This window comes from Oculina patagonica, chromosome 10 (genome assembly GCF_052425735.1).
Source record: "Oculina patagonica isolate OP01 chromosome 10, crgOcupat, whole genome shotgun sequence".
In the NCBI taxonomy this organism is placed as follows: Eukaryota; Metazoa; Cnidaria; class Anthozoa; order Scleractinia; family Oculinidae; genus Oculina; species Oculina patagonica.
In genome coordinates, this window is record NC_135767.1 from 5,629,179 (window position 1) to 5,642,529 (window position 13,351).

At 42.7% G+C, this 13,351-nt stretch overlaps 1 protein-coding gene across 1 annotated transcript in view; it reads right to left on the reverse strand.

Moving 5' to 3' along the window:
- Nucleotides 1-13,351, reverse strand: part of LOC144628268 (protocadherin Fat 4-like) — a 59,178-nt gene that overhangs the window by 15,663 nt on the left and 30,164 nt on the right. Inside the window, exons 11-21 of the mRNA XM_078486336.1 lie at nucleotides 12,293-12,959; nucleotides 10,938-11,541; nucleotides 9,719-10,023; nucleotides 8,050-8,288; nucleotides 6,494-7,232; nucleotides 5,719-5,883; nucleotides 4,588-5,061; nucleotides 3,684-3,901; nucleotides 2,779-3,184; nucleotides 1,324-2,196; nucleotides 151-462 (exon numbers count right to left, since the gene is read on the reverse strand). Of these exons, the coding sequence (XP_078342462.1) occupies nucleotides 151-462; nucleotides 1,324-2,196; nucleotides 2,779-3,184; nucleotides 3,684-3,901; nucleotides 4,588-5,061; nucleotides 5,719-5,883; nucleotides 6,494-7,232; nucleotides 8,050-8,288; nucleotides 9,719-10,023; nucleotides 10,938-11,541; nucleotides 12,293-12,959 (5,002 nt within the window). The remainder of the gene's footprint in view (nucleotides 1-150; nucleotides 463-1,323; nucleotides 2,197-2,778; nucleotides 3,185-3,683; nucleotides 3,902-4,587; nucleotides 5,062-5,718; nucleotides 5,884-6,493; nucleotides 7,233-8,049; nucleotides 8,289-9,718; nucleotides 10,024-10,937; nucleotides 11,542-12,292; nucleotides 12,960-13,351) is intronic.

The following is a 13,351-nucleotide window of genomic DNA, read 5'->3' on the forward strand; positions in this document are numbered from 1 at the left end:
TTTGTTTTTGTAGAAGACGTTTTCGTTCTCGCTGTTTGTGGTAGCGAGTGGGGAGGGGAGTACTGGCACAAAACTTCATTAGCACCAAATCTGCATCAGTTATTTCATTCATGTACTCTTGGCTTTGATAAACATAATCTTTGTTCTTACCTTCTAATATTTCCTCAGCGAATAAAGTTGGTGAACACACAGGCGGGTTATCATTTACATCTACAACCGAAATGTACACCGTCACGTTGGAGTATTTAACATCCGGGGAACCCAATGCACTGTCCTCCACCCTGAGACTGATGTTATACTGGTCAGTGGTCTCTCTATCTAGACTTGAGATTAGCACCAGTCTCCCCGATGCCTCGTCCAAGTAGAATTTGTTGTCGTCGTTGCCGCTGACAAGAATGTATCGCAGATCTCCATGGATTCCTGTGTCATTGTCTGTGACTTGTGCTTGGAATACGACGGTGCCTTATGAGGGATAAGTAATGGTCAAAATGCTACTGCCTGCTAATGAGATCTTTACATTTTGAATTCAGTTTAACTAAGAGTGTACTTTAAAATACGTTATATTCACATGCACGAAAGTTTTCGTTCACCTAATTATTCCATTCACCTGAATGAACGAAACGAACGAACAAAGAACGAACCGACGAGCAAACGAATAACTTTATTTAAAAATGTCGGGGTAAGTATTAAGCTTGGACTGTCCTCGATTTCGTTTTAAAAGCCTGCACTTCCACTGATCAGCGGGAGAGAGGAGAAATTCCGTTCTCTGCCGGCCCTAACCGCATCCCAGTAGAAGCTAGGGCTCTAAAACCCCACAACATTTTCCCCTCTCTTTGTTTTGTTTGTTTCTGCGAATTTGGAGATCGCAGACCAGTCTCCCTTCAAAACCTTTGCGTCAGGATCCAAAATAATCTCTGTCATCTTCATCAGGGCCTTGTCGCTCGAAGATGGCCTCCTCCACAGGCAACTCCGCTGCCGAGAGAAGACTAGGGAGGAACGAAAGGGGAGTGAACGAGAAAGTCTAGGACGCCCTCACCTCCATTTCGTTCGAACCTAGTCTTCCCTCGGCAGCGGAGTTGCCTGCGGAGGCAGCTAGTTCTAAGATTGGATGACGCTCAGTCCAGCGGCTAAATAACTATCCAGTGCATAGTATAATTTGATTTGTCAACACCTATATCCACTAAGTAGCGATTTATCCCGGCGGTAGATGGCGTTCTTCTCTCCCCTAATCCCCTTTAAACAACTGGAGCCTGTAGTTTCAATTGCTTTTATGCAATATTTTCCACTATGTTATAAGAACATGTTGTACGGCTTTTTTCTTACCTAAGGTGATGTTCTCCAAGACGTCGATCTGGTACAGCTGGTCATCGGCAATAAACGTGGGCGCATGCTCATTAACCGGTAGTACACTGACAGTCACTGAAATGTTGGAATGCTTCACAGGCGAGCCGGAGTCAGAAACGGTCAGCAGTAGATTGAATAACGATTCATCCTCGATGTTAAGCGACTTGTTAAGTCTCACTTTGCCCGAGGACGACACGTTGAACATGCCTTTGCCGTTTCCTTGCGATATTTCATAGGACAGAAGCGAGGCAGAGTCTGGGTCTGTACAGTTAGCTGTAAACACCACAGTGCCTACAACTGTAGACTCTAACAAAGAAACTACCTCAGCGCTTTGGGTGCACGAAGGAGCATTATCGTTGAGGTCCAAAACGGTTATGTTCACGGTCGCAAGGCTCCATTTTGTTAGGGGCGCGGGAGCGTTGTCGGATGCGCGCACCGTTAAGCTATACTGAGAATGCCCCTCATGGTCCAGTAGCCGCCTAAGGGTCAAAGTCCCATCGTTACTATCGAGAAGGAACATGCTATCCTCGTTACCGCTTGTTATGGAGTAGGACACCAGACCTTGAACTCCGCTGTCCCCATCTTGGGCCTGCACTGTCACCAAAGTAGTACCCACGGGGGTATCCTCGGTAACAGACAAGTTGTAGAAGCCGTTTTGGGTAAATGTCGGAGTGTATTCGTTGATAGCAGTGACAACGATGTAAAGTGACACTTGAGAAGAGAGTTGTGGAAAGCCGTTATCAGCGACAGTAATGATCAAATCGTAGTATTCCTGTGACTCCCGGTTGAGGGCACTCGACAAAGATAAGATCCCTGTGGTGGAATCCAGATCGAATGTGGAATTTGTGTTCCCTGGAACAAACGTTAAAAACGTTAAAATCTCTTTCAGACCTGAAATATTAATTAAACTCAATTACTCTTTGTGACACAGATGCGGTCGACTCCCAAAGTATAAATCCGAGTCAAAATGTAGGTGCCGAACCAGTAACAGAATCTTTTCACGTCGGGTCACGCCAAAGAAAAATCCACAAGAAAATAAATTTGCAGACAAATTTCAACGCATGACAAGGATCTTAAACGTAATAAAATGAGTTACGATATGACAATTTGCATTTATAAACGATAGCGATCCTACGACTTCTACGCAATAGATGAGTACGCCTCGTGGTAAATATTTTAAGAAAAAAAAAAATAAAAAAAATAAAAATATTTTCGAGAAAAAAAAAAAAAGAAAATATTTAAAAAGTGTTTTAATAATTATTATTATTATTATTGTAAAGATTATTATTATTATTATTATTATTATTAAAAAAAATTTTTAAAAAAAAGGCCAACAAAAAAAAAGGTAGTCCGTAAGGCCCTGTACTGTAATAGCTCTATGCATAATTGTTATTTTACCAAATAACTCAACTACATCTTGTTGTATGGCCTTACCTGAAGATAAGTTGTAGGTAATAACTGAGTTTTGGCCCTGGTCAGCGTCACTACAGTGCAGGCTCACCACCGTTCCATTAACCGTGAAGTTCTCCGCTACCTCGATGACGTAAGAGGAGTGGTTACAAAGCGGTGGGTTATCGTTAACGTCAAGTAATGTCACATTGACTGTTGCTGTGCTCGACATGCTAGGGGTACCTTGATCTGTGGCTTGAACGATCAGAGAATACATTTCTGTTGTCTCACGATCGAGCTGCTTTCGAAGTTCGATTACGCCCGACTTGGGATCGATTTGAAATCTTCCTTCCGAGTTACCGTCGATTAAGGTGAAGATAATGAGACCGTCGGATCCGTGGTCGTCATCCGTTGCTGCCACAGTAGCAATCGTCGTACCAATGGCGGTGTCCTGAAACACAGAGTGTAAAAGACCAGGCTTGAGCAATGAAACAATATGCCTTATTCGTGTTCCCCGGCCGGTAGCGCCATTCTTTCCCAGAGCTGCCTGATTCATTCTCGTCCCCAAAACCCGCTTGTCCCTCTTAGCCGGCGAAGACTGTGCACGGGAAACAAGTGGCTAGACCCTCTCAGCCGGTGGAGCCCGTGGCACGAGGAAAACTTGTTCCTCGTACCCGAGCATCCACCCGGCTAAGAGGTTCAGGCGGCTCTGGGGACAAGAATGTGACGGCCCTGGAAAAATTACGGCTGGTTGCCGGAAAACCAGAAAAATGTTGAAAGCTGCGAGGCTTTAGAGCTTAAAAGTGATCTGCAGGCTACGTATACCAGAGTCAAACAAAAATGTAAGAATATATGAAGACTGGTTACTGACTGAGAAGGCTCACACGTATTGCTGTTTTCTTTTGAGAAGGGGTAGAGAGGGATAAGTGAATTAAAACGCTGTAACTCACCTCTGAATGGCTGACTGCGTATGTCGAATTACTGAATACCGGAGGAAACTCGTTTGTCCCAGTGACTTGGACGCTAACAGTTGTGTCGGTGGAAAACTGGGGCGAGCCTCCATCCGTTACGGTCACCACGAGCAGATAAGACTTTACCGACTCAAAATCAAGAGCCATGAATGTCGTCACCAGGCCACTTCCATCCACAGCAAACACAGTCGTGTTGCCTAGAGGGGTAAGAAATACAGCTTTGGTATCTAAAAACGTTGTTGCATTAGAAATGTTCAGCTTTGAACGATTGTTTATTGCTGTTCGAAAATGTCGCGCCTCTTTCTTGTCCAATCTGAAGTAACACCAAAACCAATCGTTACTCGTTCGCGTACGTTTTCCTGCGCTTCGCGTCGGCTACATAAATTTACTTCGAATTTTGATTGGTTATCCGGATTGTTTGTGTCCTTTGTGATTGGCCAGAGTGATTATTTTGATTTTGGTTTTATTTAACGACACTCTATTGATAGCCCGTCTTATTTCTCCAAGCCGCACTGTGGTTAGCCTCCCACGCAGCCTTTTCTGGGGGGGACGGTTTTTTTTCTCCTGAAGGGGGAGGAAAAAAATATGGTTCTTAAAAAAAACGGCGGGGGGGTAATGTGGTGAACTATCCTTGTTTTGCCTCGGTTATCTTCCACCCCAATAAGAAAAGCTTTATTTTGAGGTTTCCTTCATTTTGAAAGTAATTTTGTGCACTGCTGAGAAGAAATTACGCACAATGTTGAGGCAAATCTCCTTTAATGGCATATATTAACGTTTGTTTTTTGCGCTTCCAATTTGACATTTGATATTGTGCAATAAGGAAAGTTCCTGTCTCAGAACAGCTTCTTTTGAAGCTAATTTCGCAAAATTGTGTCATTCTTACCTGTGGTTATCACGTACGAGCTGATAGTATTCGGTGACAGATCCGCGTCTGAACAGTTCAACTGCGCAACCGTGGTTCCTATGGCAACAGACTCGTTGATTGACGCACCATAAATGCAAGGAAGACAGCTTGGCGCATTGTCATTGATGTCTGTGACTGTCACCTCAAGCGTGGCTGTAGATGATTTGGGAGAAACTGGATCTTGATCAGTAGCTTCAATAACAAGGTTGTAAGAGCCTGTTGTTTCTCTGTCCAGCGGACGCTTTACAAAAATTATGCCATCGGTGGGTTTGATGGTAAACATATCATTGTCGTTCCCGGATGTAATTGCGTAGGTAACCACGCCAAATATTGGGCCGATGTCGAGATCAGTGGCTGTGACATTGGACACTAGTGTTCCGATTGTAGCGTTCTCGGCCACCAAGGCGGTGTATGAACCGCCATTTGTAAACTGTGGAGTGTGTTCGTTTACATCTGAAATAAAACATACAGAGAGTTATTTTAGTTATTATTTTTTGCGTACTTTCTCGATATAATAGTACCTGAATTCAGCACTTTGCAGAATATATAGTTCTTCTGTTATATCGGTTTTGAGTCGGATGTTCTTCAATGTTGAAAACATTGTAAAGAAAAGTGAAAAGGGATCGTGGCCCCTAAGTTGTTTCAAATACCCAATACTCATGAGGCTCCCCCAGGGGTTTCAGAAAAAAAGGAAACATGGACCCCCCTGGAAGGCCCTTACCACATCCAGCTCACAACATGAAAGATTACAGTTACTCCGTGCAAATGGATATGAAACTTTTTTATACACTGATAATGGTATAAAGTGATACCGAAACATTACTAACTACCGTTAACTTTCTGTTCCCTACATATTACACACCTATATAACAGTGCACTTGGTAACGTTTATCCTGCACTTTCTAATAAAGCAGTTTAGAGGATTTTTTTAGAAACGGCAGCGAGAAACGTGATGCCGACCCAAACGGCATTTGCCCGGCTTTAATTCTGTAACGTTCTGTTACGATAATCAGAAGAAAACGTTTTGAATTTTTAAACTTTAATCTTTTAGATTTATCAATTCCTTCTCGACCATGAGCTGTGTTAGCAATAATTAATAACTTAGCTTACCAGTAACAGTGACAGATACTTTAGCTGTGTTGGAGAGGGGCTGGGTAGGATGCCGATCTGTAGCTGTGATCTCAAGAGAATAAAAAGAAGTTGTTTCTGCGTCAAGTGCAGTTGCCACACTCAAGAAGCCCTCGTCTGTGATGAAGAAACCTGTGCCGGTATTTCCTGACGAGTAAAAACACAAAAATATGTTACTGAGGAGAATATGCTTCCCTTGCAATGACATCTGCAAATGGCTAGATATTCTAGTCTTCTGGGATAAGGACGATAAACCGTAGGCCCCGTCTCCTGCATCTTCTGTGCCACGGTTAGCAGGGGACGAAAAAGAACCCACACACTAATTGTAAAGAGTAGGGCACGGAGTTCCCGGTGTTGTGGTCTGGTCTTTGTCAATTGTACTGTGCGTACTGTTTTTAAAAATGCTTGGAAATATTAGACTACTCTTCAAATCTGAGGGTAATCTGTTTGTATGTAAGTATCTACAGCGTGGCTACCAGCAAGGGGTAATTAGATTGAAGAACAACGAAATAAATTAACTAAGTTGGACTTTCAGTTCAGAATTTGGCTGTTTTCCACTTTGCATGGTGACTTATAACGCGATATTTTAGTAAATATATGTTCTAAAGTCATTTTTCAATTGTCGTTTAACTGAAAAAGGTATTGAACATCGAACATTCAATGTATAGAAGTCGACTCGTAAATTAAATTTTGCACGAACTGACCCGGTTCGTGTCCTTACTAATTATCGAAGTATAACTGAATTTGAATTATTTACCTGACGTTATTACCATAAGAAACTCTCCGTTTGTACCAGAATCGGCATCTGCGCATGTCAGGTTCAATATGTTAGTAAACACGGCTGTATTCTCTGCTATGGTCACGCTATACACTGTTGGAGTAAACGTGGGTGCGTTATCATTTTCGTCACGCAACATCACAGTCACGTTAACACTTGACGATTTAGGAGAAGCTACATCTCCATCAGTGGCAGTCGCCGTCAGAAGATATGACGTCACGGTTTCATAATCCAACGCCTGCTTCAGTATGATAGCACCGCTGACCTCGTCGATGTAGAATGGTGAACCGCTAGACAAGGAGAACGTAAGCTCACCCTGAGAACCAGAGTCACTATCCGTTGCAGTGACTGAAACAACAGTAGCTCCAATATTTGTGTTCTCTGAGATCGTTACGTTATAAGAGGACAGGCTAAACGCGGGCGCGTGCTCGTTCAGTGGTGCCACGATGATGTCAATGTGGGACAGAGAGGCGTGTTGCGAGCTGACTGGTAAGCTACTGTCACGTGCTTCTACTGTTAAGGAATATGATTGGGCATCTTCAAAGTCAAGCTGTCTCGCTGTGGTAATTTGTCCAGTGCTGGAAGATATGCTGAAGAAGCTGTCAGGGTCACCGTCTGTTATGCTGTATACAAGGGCTGAGTTAGTACCCAGGTCCTGGTCGGTACATTGCAGCTGCGTGATATTGGAACCAGCTGTGGTGTTTTCATAGAATTCGATCTGTCAGAGGAAGTAAAATAAAAAATAATAAATTATTACTGTGGCATTTTTACAACTTTGATGATCTGATAAATGAGCCATCCAATCTCGAAAAAAGCACATCCATGCGTTTACAGCCACTTTCCTGTTGGTGAAACCAAAAATGTCGGACGAAAACAGAAACAGTTTTCTTTTGTACGAAGTTTTTACAAAGCAAATAAGAGAAGCTTATTGGTGAATGATAAATTTCAGCAGACCTTACTGTCAACTCAGCGAAACAATCAGAACGTTTCTTTTGATCATGGTCCCAGAAAAGAACAATCAAAGACACTTTACTGATATCTGTAGGGCTACGACATCAGTACAGAATTTTTGGGTCGAATTAAGGGCGCCTCCAAGTGGGGAAAGAATAAAGAGCGCTAGGAGGGAACTGTGTCACGGATTTTAGCCAAATATGGGCATGGGAAATGGGTGAAATATATAAATAACCACTTAAAACAGTGAAGGAACATTCAGTAACACATAAAATACAAAAGAAGGTACGGATGGCCAAAAGTGAAGAAGATTGAAACGGATTGCGATGTAGGTTTTTTAAATACCGTTGGGCTGAACAGTTTTCAAAGTTAATCTTGTTTGCTTGTACCTTTAAATTATAACGCTTGGGAGAAACATTTGGTTGTAATGAAGCTATGGTTTTGTCAGTTAGATCCACAGAAGTAATTTCTTTGCAAACATTAAGTTTTATAGCGAGTATTTGGCAAAATTAATAAAATAAAGTTAACTCAACCGTGACACAGTCCCCTCAAGCAAGAAAATAAAGTCTTTTTCTTCGCCTCACCTTATAGTGATCAGGAGAGAACAGAGGATCATTGTCATTAACATCAGTCAAAGTAATAGTGACATTCACAGATGATGATTTTATGTCAGCAATATTAGGATCTCTGTCGCTAGCAGTAACAGTTAAGGTGTAGGTATCGATATTTTCTCTGTCCAGACCTGTTTTTACACGGATTATACCACTGATGGTGTCGATATAGAAAGGAGCTGATAAAGGCGTCATGGAGTAGGTCACTTCACCTGGAGAATAAAAATTAGAAACGTAAATTTTTTAAGCAACTTTATCTATTTTGCTCTCAACTTTCAAATACCTAGCTAAGCCTGTTCTCTATAAACCAACCTATCATACATTAAAGTATACTCCATCCCTATCCCCGCTCCTATTTAAAGGAGTACAATGTCAAGGTATTTCAAGTCATTTTTCTTCTTACTTTCACAAATTGAAGGAAACCTCAAAATAACTAGTCCCTTTTCTTATGTAGATAAATTACCGTTAGGACAACATTGGGGGAAAGGGATAAAGGAGGCCCAGAAATTGGTTTAAAACATGGTCTGGTACTCAATTCGACTGACAAAGATTAAGACGGATTACGAATGAAAAATTTGAACACATTTGCCAATTTTGTCAAATTGTGTTGTGGGCCTGTATGACCTATTATCAAGAGGGAGGAAATAGGGCGTCAGTAGGAAATATGAAGTCCTTTACAGTGTGCATTGTAAACCCTACAGACTGTAGATAAAAACTGCCTGACTTGTAAAAACTGCGCTTTACGTGTTTGTAGCTTTCCAGTCAATAAACTGTGACCGGTTTTAGTGTATAAACAGCAACTTTTAGTCTTGGCTGGAACATCTACATTCCTAATTAAAAGTAGTCAAATACGTGGTTGTATGTGTGTGGTTTTTCGGTCGTCGGGAAAAAGATAGCTTGTGAAAGTAGATGATTTCTTCGCCGGCTGTTTCACGCCGTCAATCTCAGTGATGGTTTAAGTCTGCGTTCGAGCCTAGTGGTCCAACAGGCCAGAGCTTATCCCGGTTTGAGTAGCATGAAGCAAAGAGGAGTATTTCTACTCTCCTTGGATGGGATGTAAGTCCATCACAGGGTTACCCTTAGCAGTAAATCCACCAGTAACCATTTTTACACTTAGGTGGAGAGAGGCACTGTGATGAGAGTAAAGTGTCTTACCCAAGAACATAACGCAGTGCCCCGGCAAGGCCTCGAACTTGGATTGCTCGACCCGGAGCCCAGCCTACTAACCGTTAGGCCACCGCGCCTCTCATCAGTGGTGGTTTAGCACTGAAATTATTTTAGTTCCAGTTATAACTTTGTATAACAGACTTTCTCAAATTCATTAATAATTCATCAAGTTAAAACAAAGAAAATCATAACCGTGAAGGAGGTTTGGATACCCGGTCTTAATTAGCATAGATATTACGATTTTATTTCTCCGTTTACTCAGTAGTTTTTGTTTCGATTGAGAAGATATATCAAACACTAACCCGGAGACAGTGATTCATCGGCTATCCAAACACCTCGAATTTCGTCAAAGAATACTCCGCTGCGCCTCGTATTTTCAAATCTCTCTTCTCAGTGTTTGGATATCCCGATGAAACACTTTCACTCGTGTTTGATATATTACGTCAAATCACTTTGCTTTCGCTGACAAGTTTACCTTGTAGTCCATCATCTTGATCAGTGGCCGTTACTCTCAGAATTGAAGTTCCCACAGCAGTATCTTCCGTTATACTTGTAGAATACTGAGCTGCACTGAACACGGGCTCATGCTCATTCACTGCAGTGACGTCAATGCTTATCTCCATGACGACGGATTTTTGAGATGACGACGGACTGCTCGAGTCACGTGCGCGTACTGTCAGCGCGAAACTGGGTGTGGTCTCGTAATCTAGCCACGTGGCTGTGGACAGAGTGCCGTTGGAATCGATGGTGAAGCTGGTGTTGGTGTTCCCGGATGTAATACTGTCAAGATGAACGAACAATATTTAATATTGATCAAAATCTAATTTCTTATTGCGACATCAATACATTGTCAAGCAGAGTAGTTAACTCAGAGCTGATACTTCATAAAACGTATAGCGTGTTCCAGGCGTTCGGTTAGTTGGGGAGCGCGCTATAAAATCAGCAGAAATCATCAGATCTTAAGCCCTGGCCAAGCGGTAACGCAAGTAGACGCAAGTAATGGCAAGTTGAACTTGCGTACAGATTTGCGTTGGCTGGCGAAACCAGGACTTGCAAGTTTACTCGCAAGAGCACGCAAGTTGTCAAAAAGCCATTTAATGCTACTACGCGCTGCAATTCAGTACTTGAAGTAAACAGCAAGACTTGCGTTGACTTACGTTGGGTGGCCAAACGGTGAAAAACTTGCGTTGACTTGGACTCAAATTTGATCGCGATTAAAGTGAACGTAAGTCATCGCAAGTCAACGCAAGTGCACGCAAGTCCTGGCCAAACGGAGACGCAAGTAGATAAGTTCCCACTTGCGTCTCCGTTTGGCCAGGCCTTTACTCCCCGCTTGAGAGAAGATAAAAGAATCAGTAGATTTTCGTTAGATGGTGAACCATTTGTTTCAGCAGAAATGTGAAAGCCGAAAAAGACAAAAAAGTAGATAGCCAAATATTTCAATTTCTATATATCTTAGCAGAAGAGCAACCTAGAATGAGGTTTATGGACCAGTAAAGATTTGAGGTGATAACAGAGTTCCTTACGCTCGAATCATCAGTCGGTAGACGAGCCAAACTTAATCCACTAATCGAAGAAACAAAGAAACAAGTTAACCATAGAATAAATCAATGCATGCATAAACTGTCATCGAGAAAGAATCAAGAACAAGATGATTCAACGCGTGACGCGTGATACTGAAGTGGCGTCATTACCTGTAGACCAACAGCCCATTGTTTCCTTCATCGTCATCAGAACACGTGACATTCAACACACTAGTTCCCAGGCCAGCATCTTCTCTAACGGTAGCACTATACGACGAAGGGCTACACACTGGTTCGTTGTCATTGGCGTCCGTGACAGTGATTGACACTGTGGCATTAACAGGGTTTTCTCCATCTGTAGCCTCGACTACAAGCGTGTATGACGAGACTACTTCTCGATCTAGGCTCCTCATAAGCTGTATCGCCCCGTTGTCGGCAGATATGTGGAAATAGAAACCTGTATTTCCGGAAATTATAGAGTAGACCACCCTTCCGTGAGCATGTCCAGAATCGTCTCCGTCGTTTGCTGTGACCCGGATGAGCTCCGTGCCTAAGCTTGTGTCCTCGGGGACTGAGACAGAGTAAGAGCCGCTACTGGTAAAGACTGGTGCGTGTTCGTTGACTGCAGACACAGATACCGTGACAGACACCTCAGTGGATAGGCTAGAGACGCCTCCATCTGTCACGGTGATTACAAGTGCGTATGACGTGACAGTCTCGTAATCCAGTGTGTCTGTCACGCTCACCACACCACTACTTGATACGCTGAATTTTCCTAAATTATCAAAACAAAAAGATGAGCGATAAAAAAAAGATTTTCTTTATTGAAGTAAAGACTGGTTTTATAATTCGAGACAAACGTAATGACCCCTTTGCAGCTAACGGTCACATGGTACAAAATCCGCCATACTGGAGGAGCAAGCTTCGCACTTGGACATCCAAAACAAAGGAAAGTCAAGCATGACTGGTTGAAGTCGCTTTGTTTTGTATGTCCCAGTGGGTAGCTTGCTCGCCAGCAAGGCGGATTTTGTACCACGTGACCTGCAAAGGGCCCATAACAAAAGTGTTCCAAGACCTTGAGTAAAGAAATCCAGCTTTTCTTTGTAAGGTTCTTACCAAACCTTGAGTAAGTGTAAATTCGAATCAACGTCTTCTAGTGATGGCTTTTAACGAAGAGAAGACACTTATGACGTACTGTGTAGGTTTTATCCGTTGTTATTATCTAGATATTCTACTTAAATGTATTAAAATTAACTCAGAAATATCACATACTCTAACAATGTTAGGAGACACTAACTGGAACAGGGGTGATGTTAGAATAAAGGTACTATTTCTTTAGGACTCTACCAGAACTCTTATTAGAAAAGCGGAATTCACTCCTCTAAGGAAGACTTTAAAATGAGACATAATGGTAAGGGATGGGCTACAGAAGCCGAATCTTAAACAATTCCGCAGAAAAAACCTCCTTTATAGAAAGAGTTTTATGCATTGTACTGTAACACAAAATCATAGTTGTATAGTCTTACCGTCTGAGTTTCCTGCCGAGATAGTGTAGCTAAGTTGCCCATTGCTTCCACTGTCCTGATCACTACAATTCAGTGTGGCGACAACGTCTCCAATACCAGCTGACTCCAGTACCGCGGGCGTCAGCAATGTCGGAAGGCATTCTGGGTATTTGTCATTCACGTCCACCACATTGACCGTCACGGCGGCCTGGGCGCTAAGCGGGCTCCCCGAATCTCCATCCGAGGCGGTAACGGTGAGAGTGATCTGGGAACTAGTCTCGTAATCCAAACCGGAAACCAACTCAATCACTCCGGTGTGTCTATCAATCACGAAATTTCCGTATGTATCTCCCGCAGTTATCGCATAGGTAACCTCGCCTTGTGAACCGACATCTGTGTCACTGGCCGACACAGTTATGACGTCATGCCCTAGTGCCAGCCTCTCAGCGGCTGTGATAGTGTAAGTATTGTTGGGTGTGAATTGTGGAGTGTATTCATTTACTCCTGTGATGGTGATTATAGCAGTGGTAGTGGTTGTTAGTGGCGGTGAGCCAGCGTCTGAGGCTTGCACGGTTATTTTGTATTCTTGTGTAGTTTCATAATCTAAAGACGCACTTGTAGTTATTACGCCGGTCGATGAGTTCACGACAAAGGCTCCACCATCTCCTGACAGTATACTGTACGTTACCTGCAAGAGAAAAACATGTCACATTAATAACAAGAAGCTTGAGAAGCTTAAAATCGGGCGCTTAATAATTAGCTATCTGTTTTGACTTGAAAGGCAGGGTACAGTACAGTAAAAATCACTGGAAAAACAGTCACTTAAACCTATTCAGGCCGGGGGTGGGGGGTGGGGGGGGGGGGGGCTTTTGAGGCCCGCGCTGACTTTGGACGCTTATAACTTTTTCAAGATTCAACCAAACGCTGCCAAACTTTGCGCGTTTATCTAAAAGTTATCTCGCAATAATTTGGTGGGATTAGTTATTGTGCCAGTAACTTGAAATCACCATGGCAACGTCATTTTGACAGGCTTGATTTCCCAAATTTGAATTTTTCGTGTTTCTATGTAATAATGAAAAT